The 15196-nt window shown below is 39.7% G+C and overlaps 1 protein-coding gene across 2 annotated transcripts; it reads left to right on the top strand.

Moving 5' to 3' along the window:
• Positions 1–631: 631 nt before the first annotated feature.
• SKIL (SKI-like proto-oncogene) lies at positions 632–12745 on the top strand. 2 transcript variants are annotated; one of them, XM_010006650.1, is made up of 6 exons: positions 632–1738; positions 6436–6533; positions 7826–7965; positions 8305–8516; positions 8954–9178; positions 12324–12745. In XM_010006650.1, exons 1-6 carry the CDS (start codon positions 632–634, stop codon positions 12483–12485), a joined length of 1944 nt encoding a protein of 647 aa, XP_010004952.1. In that variant the 3' UTR covers positions 12486–12745. The 2 variants fall into 2 exon arrangements, with proteins under 2 accessions (XP_010004952.1, XP_010004942.1); XM_010006640.1 differs by having other exon boundaries at positions 7826–8064; positions 8275–8516.
• Positions 12746–15196: the final 2451 nt, after the last annotated feature.

The raw sequence follows: 15196 nt of genomic DNA, 5'->3' as shown, positions 1-15196 counted from the left end.
CCAGGGACCCCCGGGCTGGGGGGGGTGGGTGGAATCCCCCAGGTTGGCAGCACAGGGAGGCAAACCCCTCAGACTCCGTGTGACCCCCCCGGGAGCTGGGAAGTGCAGTTTTCAAACAGCTGGGGCGACGTTTTGCATCGGTTGGTATCAGCATTCTTCAGACAGGCCTGGTTTTTTTAATATTTAAATAGAGACTCAGCTGAGAAGACAGTGTATTTTATTTTTTTTTTTTAAAAATCAAGCATGGACACTGTTGCACCAAAGCATTTTTTGCTCAGTCAGTCCCTGCGTTTTACACACTGCTGTGTGTACAACAGTGGGTAGGGCGTGAAGCGTTTTGTGCACGTGTTGCAGTGGGGGTTTTTCACGTGAGAAAATTGAGCAGATAACTGTAAAACTGCAAGGAAAAAAAAATAAATTAACCTCTTCCTTGTTGATTTTATGGTGTCACGTGCCACGTGGGTTACAGTTTTTTACTGCCAGAGGCTGAAGAAGTGACATTTTACTGAATCGGGTGCAAGGCTTGGTGTCCCTGGAACCATCAGGAGCGCTTGAAATTGTGTTTTTGTACCAACAAGAGGGAAGATGCACGCTCAGGGCTTCAATTAATCACAGGTGCTGGTGTTCAGCAATGGAAAGCCCACAGATGAACTTCCCCCTAGGCCTGGTTTCAGACCAAAAAAGGAGTGGGATCCAGGAAGACGGGAGTCCTCCGTTAAAGAAGGCGATGACGGAAACGCACGTAAATAGCAAAGTACGAGTTGTAATTAACAAATTGCCGACGATAAAGAAGGAAAACTTGGATGAGTATGATGAAACCCCTGTGGAAGCTGATGGGGAAACCGCCAAGCCAAACAGCGCTTCGCTAGCTGAGCCTTTGAGTTTAAATCCAGGTTTGAAGCACACCTTGGCACAGTTCCACCTGAGCAGCCAGAGCTCGCTGGGAGGACCGGCAGCTTTCTCGGCTCGTTATTCCCAGGAGAGCATGTCACCCACTGTCTTCTTGCCTCTTCCATCGCCACAGGTGCTTTCTGGTCCACTGCTCATTCCTCCCGACAGCTCCACAGAACTCACCCAGACCGTGCTGGAGGGGGAATCTATCTCTTGCTTTAAAGTGGGAGGTGAAAAAAGGCTTTGCCTGCCTCAGGTGTTGAACTCAGTGCTCCGAGACTTTTCCTTGCAACAGATCAACACGGTGTGTGACGAGCTGTATATCTACTGCTCGAGGTGCACTTCTGACCAGCTTCACATCCTGAAGGTTTTGGGAATCCTTCCGTTTAACGCTCCGTCCTGCGGGCTCATCACCTTGACTGATGCTCAGAGACTGTGCAATGCTCTGCTGCGTCCTCGCACTTTTCCGCAGAACGGTGGCTTTCTCCCTGCTAAGAACACCTTGGCCCAACTGAAAGAGGCTGGCAGTGCCTTTGAAGTAGAGCATGAATGCCTGGGCAAGTGCCAGGGGTTGTTTGCACCTCAGTTCTACTCGGCCCCGGACGACCCGTGTATCCAGTGCTTGGAGTGCTACGGGATGTTCTCGCCCCAGACGTTTGTGATGCACTCGCACAGATCCCCGGACAAGAGGACCTGCCACTGGGGATTTGAGTCAGCCAAGTGGCACTGCTACCTGCATATCAACCAAAAATACTTGGGAACGTCGGAGGAGCGGGAGCTCAAACACCTCCTGGAGGAAATGAAGGAGAAATTTAGCGAGAAAAATCAGAAAAGAACTCGATCCAAAGTAAGTTCACCTACTCTTGTAAAACTCCCAAATCTCCTTCTGCTCACACGTAAATACTTGTTCTGGAAGCGCGTTGCTTGCCTTTTGTGAAGGGGAGTGCTTGTCAAGTCAAGCCTAAGCTGAGTTTGTGAGAGAGCTTCACCATGGAAATACCTTTCTCATTAAAAGGTGTGGTAATTTCTCTCCTGTTTGCGCTGTAAGTAACTTCATTTGAGCTGGTTTGGCCTTGTGGGTTTCTTACTCTTTTCCAAAGTATGCAGTCTCTGGAAGATTCAGAGCTGTTGTGGAAATTTTCATTCTCCCGTTTGACCTTTGAGTATGTTTTTCTGCAGTGTGTGTTGCAGCAGCTGAGCAAAGCAGAGAGGAGCTTGAAAATCAAGTATTACACGTTAATTCTTCAATTGTTATTTTTATTTCAGCACATACACGTGGGGTGTGTGGTGACCTGGCTTGCTAACCAGCCACCTCATGACTTTGCATGTAGTGTAGTGCTGCATTCATAAGTTGCTGTTTAGAATCCCAAAGTCTGCTTGTTCAGCAGTGGCTTTCTGCTTAAACCAGTTGTGTAGAGAAATATGCCAAAAAGAGAGGGGGTTTTAAGCAGCCCAAGCAGTGAGTCGTGGGCCGGTATCTTGACAATGGTTAATAATAGATGTTGTATTTTTTTTCTAAAATACTGCTGCAAGTCGGTGCTCTGGTCCAAAAATACAGAGCTTATTTTTTCCCTTGGAGAGCTTGTACTTTAATAAGACAAGCATCAGATCAATAGTGATCATCATGGATGTTCCTGTTCCTAGAATGTAGAGGTTTTTGGGTTTAATTTAAACAAGTTTTAAGCAGTTTCTGCCCTGCTTTTCCTTTTAAGTGTATTTGGCATTAATATCTCTCCTTGATGGCTACTGGTTTGGTTCTATATCCATTTTGCCTGTTTGATGTTTTGTGGAGGATTTCAGAATAGCAGCAAGAGCAGCCCAGATGGTTGAGCCCAAAAAGGGATGCTCTAAGTTGACACCTTTCAGCATAAACTTCTGCAAAGTTAGTATTGCAGAAAGGCTTACTGCAGTAACAGGCATTTTTACAGCTGTGCCAGCCTACAATTAAGGGGTTTTGGTAGAAAATTTCCACAAAAGTCTGCAGCATGGCAGGCTTCCATGTGGTGAAATAGAGGAAGATGCAGGTAAGTTGATAGCAACGAGACTTTCCATCTGATAAAGGCGTGTCAGTCTTTATCCTTGCAATGCCAGTGTAGGTGAGAGGCTGTAGTGTGGTGGAGGCAGCAATGGAAAATAGTATTCCATGTTCATTCCTGTAATACTGCTTCCCTTTACACAGCCACAGATTTCAGACCTTGAGGTCTTTCAGTTTCATGGGTACGGACGAAAATAAACCCAGCTGCAATGAGCAGTAACAGTCACTTGAACTGGGCTGGTTGGTGCAAACAAAGTACAAAAACTTTCTAGTCTTCCCTTGCAGACCTGTGTAGTTCTTTCTTACAGAACAGCATGTGAAATCAGAGAGAGACTGTGAAAACTTGAACAAAGATAAAATGGTGGGGGAGGGGTTTTTGTTGGTTTGCAGTTTGTTTTTGTTTTTTTTGGCTCATGGATATTCTTCAAGATCAGAAGAGTTTTAAGAGGGGAGTGTTGGAGCACAGGTTCTGTTTCCTTGTCCTTGGGAGACCTGGGCTGCTTCGCTTGCCTTTCCCTCGTTTCTGTGGTGTGAGAGAGGCATTAGGTACACATGTTCATGTTCTCTTTTCTTACACTCCTAGGGAGATGTATTTGCAGGGTGTTCCATTTGCTATGCTGTTACCCTACAACCTTTGCTGAGTCAGTCCTCAGAAGTGCTGATGCACCTTGAGGTTATCTTGAAGGGCCCAGGAAGAGCTGTTGCCCTTGGCTAGATCTTTGTCCATCCCCTATTAGTAAATTATTAATTAAATCCCACACCCCTCCAAGCATCCTAATTCCTGTGCCTTGCCTTTCTCCCTGTCATTTCACTCTGAGTTCACCTCACACTGCAAGTACTCTTCTGCCCTCAGTGTGTTAAGAGCAGACAATGCAGGCCCTCACCCGCTGGGCTCACAAGGTCAATTCCTTTCTGTTCTTTGTGCTAGTAAGAAAGCTGTAAGCTGTATATTTGATTGCCACCAGGTTTCTAATTTTCTGAGTTCCAGGCTGCAGTGTACCATCCACCTGCTCTTTGTGGGATAGCTGTCACCAAGTCTGTGCTGACCTCTGTGCTGCCAAGTCCTCATTCCCTTTGAGTTTGTGGCACTACAGCTGGCTTGCTTCTCAAACCAGTTCCTGGGGTTGGTCACCATGTAAAGAATTAACTTTTCTTCTGAGTAATTTTATAAATCCCATCTCTGCTAAAACCACTGGCTTAATGATGAGGCTGAAACCACTACTTACCTATATATATTTTTTCCTTAAAAAATAGCTTTGTACAACTAGTTTTAGAAGAAAAATATGACATTTTTAATAGAACCCTTTTTAATTGTTTAGGTAGGAGTAATTAAATTAAGTTGACTTGGATATATTGCATTTAAATAATTAAGAGCATCCAAACTAAAGAGATTGTTAGATAATTAAATATACACATATATATTGAGGGTAGATACTTTATCTGTATTTTGTTAACTTGGATGATGAGGAGGGAATCTTGTTAGAAAGACTTCATGTTTATTTATGATTATCTTTCCTTTTATTTCCTAAGGAAAAATTTGGTTGCATGTTATGCAATTCATTTGCAAAACGGACACTGATGGGTAGATGATTCTGGTTTTATTTCAGTTGAAATTGGTGAGAATGTAAAAATCTGACCGGATAACTTGAAAATACAGATCACCTGAAACGTAGTTACTTATGCAAATATATGCATTTGTTAATATGCGAGTCCTATAACATGGATTAGAAGTGATTCAAAAGTTAAAATTAGATTACTGTGTACTAGCTGTAATGTAAGTAGAAGACCATATGTCCATTATTTAAGTTATTAGAATGATCTGAATAAATAGAATGAACTTGATAAATATCAGGATAAGGCCATTTTTCTAGAGGTTATTTGCTGTATCTCATATATTTATTGTTTAAAGGCTTGATTATGAATTTACTATTTTAGAGCTTAGCTTCCTTGTGTCCTTCCTCCTTTCTATCTGTGTTGGAACCAATTTGACGAACTGCAGGGGTGGAGTTAAATTTCAGTTTCATTGCTAGAGCTACATTTAGTGAACGGGAAGTTTTGATCTGAGTGTTGTCAGTGGGATTTGATCTCTGTCATGGTCAAGTGGTGTTTGATTCTGGAGGCCTTGGTGCAAGCCACACGTGTGTATCTGGTACTTCTCTGACTGCCAGAGATGAAATTCTGTGACAGTTGATTTTAGGGTGTGTAAATATAGTTGTGGGTTTTTTTGGTGTTGTTTGTTTGTTTGAAATAAACTGGGCAACCTTTCAAAGATACTGAGTCTGGCTGGAATGGTGTTAGCTTTCTTCTGCATGGTGCTGTGCTTTGGATCTGTGGCCAAAACAGCACTGGTAACTCACCAGTGTTGTGGCTGCTGCTGGGCAGGGCTTGGGCAGTGTCAGTGCTGAAGCCCTGCAGCAAATAGGCTGGGGGCAGAGAGATGCTCTGTGCTTTGTAATGTCACACTCAGCAAGAAAAACTAGGGGAGGAGGAGGAGAAAAAGGAGGTATTGGCATCCCAGGTGGATGTTGTTTGGTGGCTGGCTGGGCATCATTCTGCCTGTGGGAGGTGGGCAGCAGGATCTTTTGCTTCACTTGATTTTTTTTTTTTTTCTCTTCCCTTCACCTATTAAACTGTTCTATCTTGACCCAGGAGCTTTCTTACTTTTGTCCCCATCCCCTGGGGGTGGTGCTTGGCTGCTGGCTGGGGTCACCCAACCACACCTTACCCAAAAACCTGCTTCCCAAGGCTGTTCTAATACAGTGAAATTAAGAACAAATTTCTTAGCTGTGAGTTTTTGTAAAAATATGAGGAGACACTTTGACTTGTAATTAATAGTCACTTTGCAGTGGAGCACCAAGTATCACCAGTAACTTTGACTAAAGAGTAATTTCAAAAACATTTTTTTGAGACAAACAGAATAAGAATTACTATCCAAATACAAAATGCACAGGATATTTTTAAGATTACATACTCTGGTGCACCTCCATTAATTTTGTTTGTTACTGCAAATGGAACAGTTGTTGTGTTACTGGAGCAGCTTTGCTCACTTCTGTAATAAAAACTCATGACAACTGAAGAAAGTCCTCTCTCTGGAACACTAGTAATTGTTCCATTTTATTCACAGGTTTTATTTTGTAATTAAGTATCTGGTAGGTGCTCACTATGATGTGGATACTCTATTGCAAAAGGGTCCTACAACCTTTTGGAAATCCTTGTTCCTGCTTTCTGTTACTCCTCAACATTTTTAGCATGCCTTAGCAGAGTTATGAAACAGGTTTGTAAAGAGAGTTTCTTTTAATTATGTTGCTACTTTGCCCATAATGGGAATTTGGAGATTCAAGAAATTTCTGTGGCTTGCTTCACCCTGCATCTCTGACAAAGGTAGTCCATTTTCCAGTATCCAAGTTTCTCTAATCTGTATGTATTTATTAATGGTGTAAATGCCATTTATGAAAATGTAAAGAACATGTACCTGCCTTCCAGTTACCAATTTATTTTCTTTTTTTTAGGCAGATTCACAACAGAGCCTGGAATTATCACAGTGGTATCCAGTTATAAAGCAAGAAGCAGAAACTGATCCTCAGCCACCCTCCTTTTTCCATCCCAGGTAACTAAATTTCCTGTTATAAGCCCTGCATGTATAAGTATTTAAATACTTTTAGCTATTTAAAGATAATTCAAGCTGAAAAAAAATAAAAATAATTGCAACCTGAAATAATTGCAACCCTAACTTTTTGTGTGTTTTCTTAGTGTAAATATTAATTAACTGCTTTTTGGTACAGGACTGAAGCTGTGACACAAGAGTGTTCTTTGGTAGGCAATACAAATGAAATGTGTTACAATTTCCCTTTTCAGAGTAGAAATGGCAGAAGGTAATTTTTAATCTTTTGTATTATATTTTAATGAATACTTGTGGAAAGCTGCATAGGGCCTATTTACCACGAATGCAACCTGATTTCCTTTCCAAAAAGACTTGGAAAAGGTGTTGGACTTCCACACTGGTACAATACTGCAGCTGAACTGTCAGTTGGTTTTGGAAACATAGTGTGAAGTTTGTCATCTGCTTCAACGAGGGAAAGAGTTTGTCTTGAGGTCCCTCTTAGCCCTTGTCCCCGTGTGCTTTTCAGACTCTTGTCTAGCAGCAAAGCAACACACAGACATCAAAGTAGTCCCCAGACAAACACAGGAATGGTGGAACTTCTGTGATGGTCCCTCAGTTTGCTGTTTGTGTCGGTGCCTTCCTTCAGAACTCAGAGGAAGGAGAGTGTTGGAGGCAGCAATTTTGACTCATGACACAGTTATGACACTGATTATCCTGACACTGGCCTCAACATGTCTGGCAGTCTTTTCACTCTGTGCTAGACAAAAGCTGGGAGGCTAAGTTAGGGAAGTACAGAAGGATCTTCCCAGGAGTCCAGGAGCTGTGAAAATCCAGATGGATTGATCAGTGTATGTGGGAAAGAAGGCCCAGCACTCTGAGTACACAGCTTTGCTATGTCAAGAGTGACATGCTCATTCCCACTGCACTGATCACTTCCCCCATCCTCCATTGCTAATATAAGGATTATGAAAATGCTGGTGAGCCTGGATTCAGTGGCATTCTGATTTCACTCTTTGCATTTCAGTGGAGACTTGATGTCATTTTCTATATGGTCTTTTTAATCAGCCATGTTTGAAAAGTCCTCTTGTTCAATAGCCTCAAAACCTTATCTAGATAATCTACTCAGTGAAGATTAAGTGAGTCATTAGGATTTCCTTTTGCATAAGAGAAATTTTAAAAGGGCATGCTTATTTTTTGTTGAAAATGTTGCAGTTTGAAATCATGTTAAATTAGACTTCCTAGTCGTGATTTTTTGTGCCTTACCTTTCACTCTTAATTTTACCATTACTCTGTTTCAGCTACTACCTTTATATGTGTGATAAAGTGGTTGCCCCAAATGTATCTCTTGCATCACAATATAAGGATGTTGCAAAACCAACAGTCAAAACTTCAGAAGTAATTAAATCCTCACCTGGACAGTCAGAGAAGAAGGTCAGTAGTGGAAAGCACAAAAAAGCAGCCTCCTATCCAGAGCTTTCTCTTGAAGAACAGGAAAAAATTGACTTGAAAAGTGGGGTGGAGCAGCATAAACACTTAGGTGAGTAGTCAAAATTATGATGAAGTCCTTTCCATGTTTATATCATAACTTTGGAAAGCTCAACACTAAGCTAGTATTTTGTGATCTCACTTCAGTTTTCAAAAAAAATCTTTTGATGTTTTTAATAGACTTCAGTATTTTTTTGTCCCCCCCCCCCCCCCCGGATGTTTAATTTTCTGTGCTTATTTGACTGTGTTCTTTCTTCTGTAGATCCACCTGTGCCAACTCGTTCTGCACGAGGTGGAAAATCTGAACGTGCTTCTTCCAAAATCACTAGAGACTCTGGCCGTGTTGAAGTAGGTAATGATGTGAGAACCTTATCCCCCACTCTGATGAAGGACATCAGTTGTGAAGATGACAAGGGAAGGATCATGGAAGAAGTAATGAAAACCTACATCAGACAGCAAGAAAAACTGAATGCTATTTTGCGGAAGAAGCAGCAACTTCAAATGGTACAGTGCCAGTCTGGTTTTGAGGGTAAAGCTTGTAGATAAGTTTTAAAAAAATTTAAAAAGACTTAAAAAAAATAACAAAATCCTAGTGGAAAAAGAAACCAGGCACGTTTATTGTTTTCTGATAATACACTTCTTTCATTTTCAAAGTATTTTTTGGTAAATCAGAGCTGCTGCCTTCTGAGGTTCACTGCTGGACGTTGTGAACCTGCTTCTGGAAGCTCCATGTACCTGGAGGTATTAAGTAATTTCTGCATGTTGAAATACTTGCTACAGGATTTCAGGCTACCATTGATAAGTAGACAAATACTGTTATTAGGCTATTGTTATCAGTAGAAAAATGTGCTCTCTTTGTGCTCATTGTTTCTAGATATATATTTATTTTTTTTCACTTTTCTGGTCTTAGAACCAAAGTAAATCCTGGTTTTTCTTTGCAGGAAGTGGACATGTTAAGCAACTCTAAAGCTATGAAGGAATTAACTGAAGAGCAGCAGAATTTACAAAAGGAACTTGAATGTTTGCAAACACAACATGCTCTCAGAATGGAGGAGTTTTATTTTGAGCAGAGAGACTTGGAAAAGAAACTGGACCAAGTGATGAAGCAGAAGTGTAGCTGTGACTCCAATCTAGAAAAAGACAAAGAAGCTGAATATGCAGCACAGGTGAGAAGGATATTTAGTGTATCAGGAAATGGTGAAGCTGTTGCTCAGCCACCCTAAGGTTTCATCCTTTCTGTGTGTTCTGACACCAAAGGACATTACAGTGACAGCAATATTTATTTCCCTGTAGCTTGATTGAAACTGAGATAGAATGCAGCTTACAGAAGCACTTCACCTGCCAAGTGTTAGTTACAGAAATAAGCTAGTCATCTTTTTCTTCCTTTTATGTTGAAACAATACAAATCCAAACCTCTCAACCACCTTTTTGTTGGTCTAATAACAAATCTGGCAGTTTTCTCTTGTTCCTTGGTGGTAGAATTTTCTGCAGTATATGAGGAGTAGGCTGAGGGGAGACCTCATTGCCCTCTACAACTAACTGAAAGGAGGTTGTAGTGAGGTGGGTGTTGGGCTCTTCTCCCTAGTGACCAGCGATAGGACAAGAGGAAATGGGGTCCAGTTGTGTCAGGGAAGGTTCAGATTGGTTATTAGGAAAAGTTTCTTCACAGAAAGAGTGGTGAGGCATTGGAACAGGCTGCCTAGGGAGGTGGTGGAGACACTGTCCCTGGAGACATTAAAAAAACGGGTTGAGGTGGTATTTCAGGAGATGGATTAGTGGTTGGGGGTTGTAGGGCAGATGGTTGGACTTGATGACCTTGAAGGTCTTTCCCAAGCTTGGTGATTCCATGAGCCACCTTGCACCAAAACATTTGGTCAAGGGTTCCACTGGAAATGAAAAGATTTTTGTCTTCCATCCCTGCCTCTTGAGTTCTATGTCAAAACCTATGGAGATTTTTTTTGTCTTTCTTTTTAACTTTCAGTATTGCTTTCTTCATGTTAGATGTTACTTATGTTATTCCAGTGGGGCAAATCCAGTTAATGCCAAAGGGAGCCTTGGAATGCCCTTTTTCAAAGCCACTTGCACTTACTATTAAATATGTATTGATGTATTTGGTACTGTGACACAAAAAAAACTAGTCTCCACAGGTTTTTTTTTTTAAAGTAAACAAAATCTGAAACTTAAGCTCAGTGAGGCTTTGTGGTCATTTGATCATAGCTGTGTGTATTTCCTGTTCTCACTGCCTCCATCTGAGAAACAGGCAGTACTTGAGAGACAGGTTTTGGTATTTTTGGGGAGTAGGGCAGAGACTAGCATTGTAAATCCTCCTCTGTAGTTTCATGACATCCCACTCCACAGATTCCTAACCTTTGCTGCCAGAAATAATCCTCTGACTAAGGCCTGATTTACTAAACATCTGGTACAAGCCCTGTTATAGCAAGTAACAACATGTTCTAATTTATGAAGATAATCGTGTATAGCGTGTTTTATGTGGCTGGTGTAACTTACTTTCTTTAGAGGGTAAAACCCATAGATTGTTCCCCAAGGAGGTTGGTTGATTGTTTCATTTGAACTTAGACTTTGAAAGCTCAAATATGTTCCTTGCACAAACATTTACTGTGTTATTACCTGTGTGGTAGAGCTATTTGCAACATGTAATTTGAACCTTTTTCTCCATTTATCATGTCTAAAACACATTTTGGGCCCTAGGTTCCAAGCAGTTGTCAGAAGTACCTGAGTTAAACAGGTAACTTTCCCAAACTGTGTATATAGAATTTAAAAAAACCCTTAGTGCAGAGTCTTCATGAAGCAGTTGCTGCCCTTTCTGAGAACTGTGGACTGGGAGGAACCCTCTTTGTACATGAAACAAAATTAATAATATGGGATTTGGAACTTGCTTAATGCCTGCTTTTCTTTCTAGGCCTGCCTGAAAATGCACCAAGTGCCTTCTTTCCCTTTTTGACTTCTTTATTGAATTGTCTAGTTTAATTGTTGCTTCACCAGTTAGTCACAACAGGGCAGGATAACCAGTACTGAAGCCTTTCTTTAGATCTGGAAATCACAACCAGAGATGTGCTCATGGAGTACGTGCTGTAACTTGCAGGCAGTGGGCACTGTTGTGCTGCACCAGTTCACTTCATGGCAGTCGTGGGCTCAGAAGACTTGCATTAATTTGCAAGCCAAATATTGGTGTCTAAGAACCCTTTAAATATTTCTAAGAACCATTTCAATATTTCTTAGTATACTTAAATAAGTGGAGCTGAAGGTCCACTGAATGTGGTGTTTCTCCAAAACCAGCACAGCAGATCCTTTGCCCAGTACGTTCTACAGCAGCTGGCAAACACCAGGGATCCTGTGCACCTCTGTGTCCCTCCTTCTCATGAGCTGTCCTCCTGCTTTTCAATGAGATGTATGATAGGAATGATTTAGATCAGATAGATACATGTGTGTCATAAAGGCAGGTTATTAGATTATATTATAGTTATATTAGTTATTAGATTAGTCATGTCCAGTCTCCTCCCTGTTTTATCTGCTGGTATAAGCATATAAGCAATTGGACAATAACTTCTACACTTGAAAAATTCATCAGACATTCCCAGATCTCACAGTAAATAAGTTGTGATGACAATTTAGCAAGTTGGGGTTTTACTGTACTCCAAAGGTGAAAAATTTATTTAATTTCTGTGTTTAAGCATGAAGTAAAAAAAAATAATGGTGTGGACCTGTTTGTATTTCAACAAGCACATAAATGCCCAGGCAGTTATATTCAAGACCTTCTGAATCTCATTTCTCAATGTTCTGTTTCATTTATGCTAAAGGGTATCAGAAAACAGTGTTGGTGGTTTTCTTTGTTCTAGAAATGCACCCAGGCTTTGAAATAGAGAAGTTATATTTTTTTCAGCTAAGAGAAATCAACCAGGGAAATGCAAAAGTGCTATTTATTCTGGTATTTGTGAGGTGTTTGATGCAGACATCATCAGACATCTTCCTAACAGATTACATGTTTTATTGGCAAGGTCTAGTCTGACATTTCCTATAGTTAAAGTTTATGTGTGTTTAAAAATTAGACTTCCCCAATTTTTTTTTTTTTTGTTACAGTGTGACCTTTATGCAATTTCATATCGATGTCATTTGCTTATGGTGTAGTTGGTAACTGCATAATTCTTGGTAACTAGAAGATGAGCTGATAAATACTGGTGAATAGAAATATTTTTATCTGATGCATATGGTGGTCATCAGTGTTGTCTTGATATGAATAGTTAACGGTTACAAATAAGTTTGCTAAAATTTGCCTCTTTCTCTTATTTACAGCTAGCAGAATTGAGGCAGAGGCTGGATCATGCAGAGGCAGATAGACAAGAGCTTCAAGATGAACTGAGACAAGAACGAGAGGCAAGGGAAAAGTTGGAGATGATGATAAAGGACTTGAAGCTACAGATCTTGAAATCTTCAAAAAATGGAAAAGGAAAATAGAAATTGGAAGAGGAAGCATGACTGTGTCCTTCGAAAAGGGTGTTTTGGATTTGAATGAATTGTGAGCAGTTTCTGTGTGATAAAAAAGTATTCTCTACAGATTTCTATTTCCCAGGCAAGGCCAGATGAAGATACATATAAATAAGTAGAGCTAGGTAGGTATACGTTTTTAGATTTCCCTAACCAGTGAAAATCTGGATTTATTTGTACCAGTGTTTTTCTCAAACAACAGAAAATACGGAACTCTTGATTTAGAGTGACCAGTTTCTGTCTATTTCTAATCCAATCTTGAGGACTCCAGAACTTTTAACATTGTCTGGTAAAAATATATGTGATCTTAATTTTGCTATCAATTGCACATGCAGTTATAGAAGTACATTAAAAACATTCTGATTTCTTCAAGGTCAGAAATAGTTTGAGTTTCAGTGAGAATTATGTCTTGTTGAACTGGGGAAAGTAGAGGCAGCTTTTCATCTGTAAGGTAATACCCAAAATTGCCACTATGATTGATGTTTGGTCATCAAAAGTGATTTACCAGTGTGAAATTAATAATTTCATTGTGTGAAGTCAAGCTGATATTTTCAGTATTGTCTATTTAACAGCTTGTCATCAATCTGAAGAGTTTTAGAGCCAGCATTTGCTTGCCATGCTGGAGAAAAAAAACCCCATGAGGGTTTTTCTGTAAATTAAAAAATTTACAATTACAATGAAATCCTTGGATATAGAAATTCACATCTTTTGTTTTGTTCTATATAGTAGGTATGAAAGAAACATTAATAAAAGACTTAAGGGTGGGGCTTTTCCTAGAAACTAAGAAAGCTTGACTTAACTGGTTTTCAGATAGTAATGCTTTGAAGAAAAAGAAGATTTATTCAAGAATATGTATTAGTTTCTTTAGTACCCTGAGCCTCCACACTTGGAGCTTCTGGCCAACTTGTGGATTTTTCCTTCATTACATAGAAAAGGCCTTAACTAACATGGTGACAATAGCTTAAAAAGTAAAATTCTGAGGTATGGCACTTTGAAAACCATTTTGATAGTCTCTGTGTTTGAGTGGCATGGTAATGTTACCATGAATTAAGAAATACAGCATGTTTGTTAAGCTACAACATTTGAAAATGTGTAGTTGTATAGAATTACTGTTTTATGTATATATAATGTTTGAGTACTTCAGCAGTCTGGTTCCTAGTGGATTTAAACGCATGACTAAAAAGTTGGATGAAGAAACACTTTTTTTGCACTTCTCTTCAGAAAGTCTGATTCAGCTGACAGATGTTAGCTGGTTTTGTCAGTGACTAGGAATATTTTAGTAGTTCTAGTATTTCACTACGTAATTTTAACCTGTGCTTTAGCTTCTGGTTTTTTGAGGTGCTTAGGTTTGCTGTTCTCTTAATAATTCAGTTAATTCTGGATTAAACCACCAGTAGAAGCCTACATTGATTTAATATTTTTTTTTTCCTGAACTAGTAAAAAGGAAAACTTATGAGTTCTTTTTTTTTATCCTTTAGTGATATAACAGGAACTGAATATCACAGAGAAAGATAAAATTGCACATATCTTTAAGTTGAATGATAAATGAGGTGGTAAACTAAATGTCATGGAGTCACAGGATGATTCTTTTATGGCTGTGCCTGGTTTTGTTTTTGGACTTTTTGTCATATTTACACTGACAATTAAGGCAATTTAGATGATAAAATGTAAAAAAAAAAAAAAAAAAAAAAGACATAATTTCCATCACCAAATTATTGCTTTAAAGAAAAAAGAAGAAAAAAGCTTCTCTTTGCAGCATAGTACTGGTTTGGAAGGAAAGGTGTTGAATATTAATGGTTCTGGTTGTGTATGCACCACTTGCTTTATAAAACCTGAGTGGTTTATTGTAACAACCACCAAAAACATGGCTATAAGGAGAGTAGGCAGGAGTATTGGGAAAAGGGAGCTCAAAGGAGTCCAAGCTGCTTGGCAGAACCTATGTAAGATTAGATAGGTGGGCAGGCTAGAAAACACCAGTATGGGAAACTGAAAAGTTGCACTGGGGAATTATCAAAGTAACAAGAAAGACCATTTCTAGTTGCTTTTCAGCATCAGTGTTTGAACCAGACTTGCTTGATGAGCAGTGTGGATAAGGCCATACAGACTCACTTAGTTCAGCTGCAGTAACTCATTTACCACAGGTTTTATAGCTTAGCCATTGAATGTATGGGATCCTGATGGGATTATTGTATTAGAATCCTGTATATTCTGTTCTCATTTGGGTCTTGTCTGTATGATGTGACTTCTGCTCAGATTCCCCCTTTGGCTGCTGGTTGATCTCCAGCAGTGGCAGTGGAGCAGCAGAATAGCCTGAGTTCCTCTGCCTCAGCCAGCACTTCAGCCATCCCTCAACCAGCTCTTAACTGTCTTGTGCTGCAGACTAATGAAATGCCATAGTCTGTACTAATATTTTCATTGTCACAAGAACTCAAGCAGCTCTATGAAGTTTTAGCAATTCCAGCTGCAGGTAAGGCCTCCTAATTGTTTTAAAACATCTGGCTAAAAATGAAGCTAACTGAGCATTTATTAAAATTACTTTAAAAGTAGCTTTGTGAATATTCCATTTAGTTAATCTAAAGTTAGGATGCATTTTAAATTAATTGTAATCCTCTTAAAGTTATTAAATATTACTTTCAGGCTCTTTAACATAAATAATTTTCATATGTGTAGACTTAATTTTA

This window comes from Chaetura pelagica, unplaced genomic scaffold (genome assembly GCF_000747805.2).
Source record: "Chaetura pelagica isolate M959 unplaced genomic scaffold, ChaPel_1.0 scaffold341, whole genome shotgun sequence".
Lineage (NCBI taxonomy): Eukaryota > Metazoa > Chordata > Aves > Apodiformes > Apodidae > Chaetura > Chaetura pelagica.
This window is presented reverse-complemented; position numbering and strand designations above follow the sequence as displayed.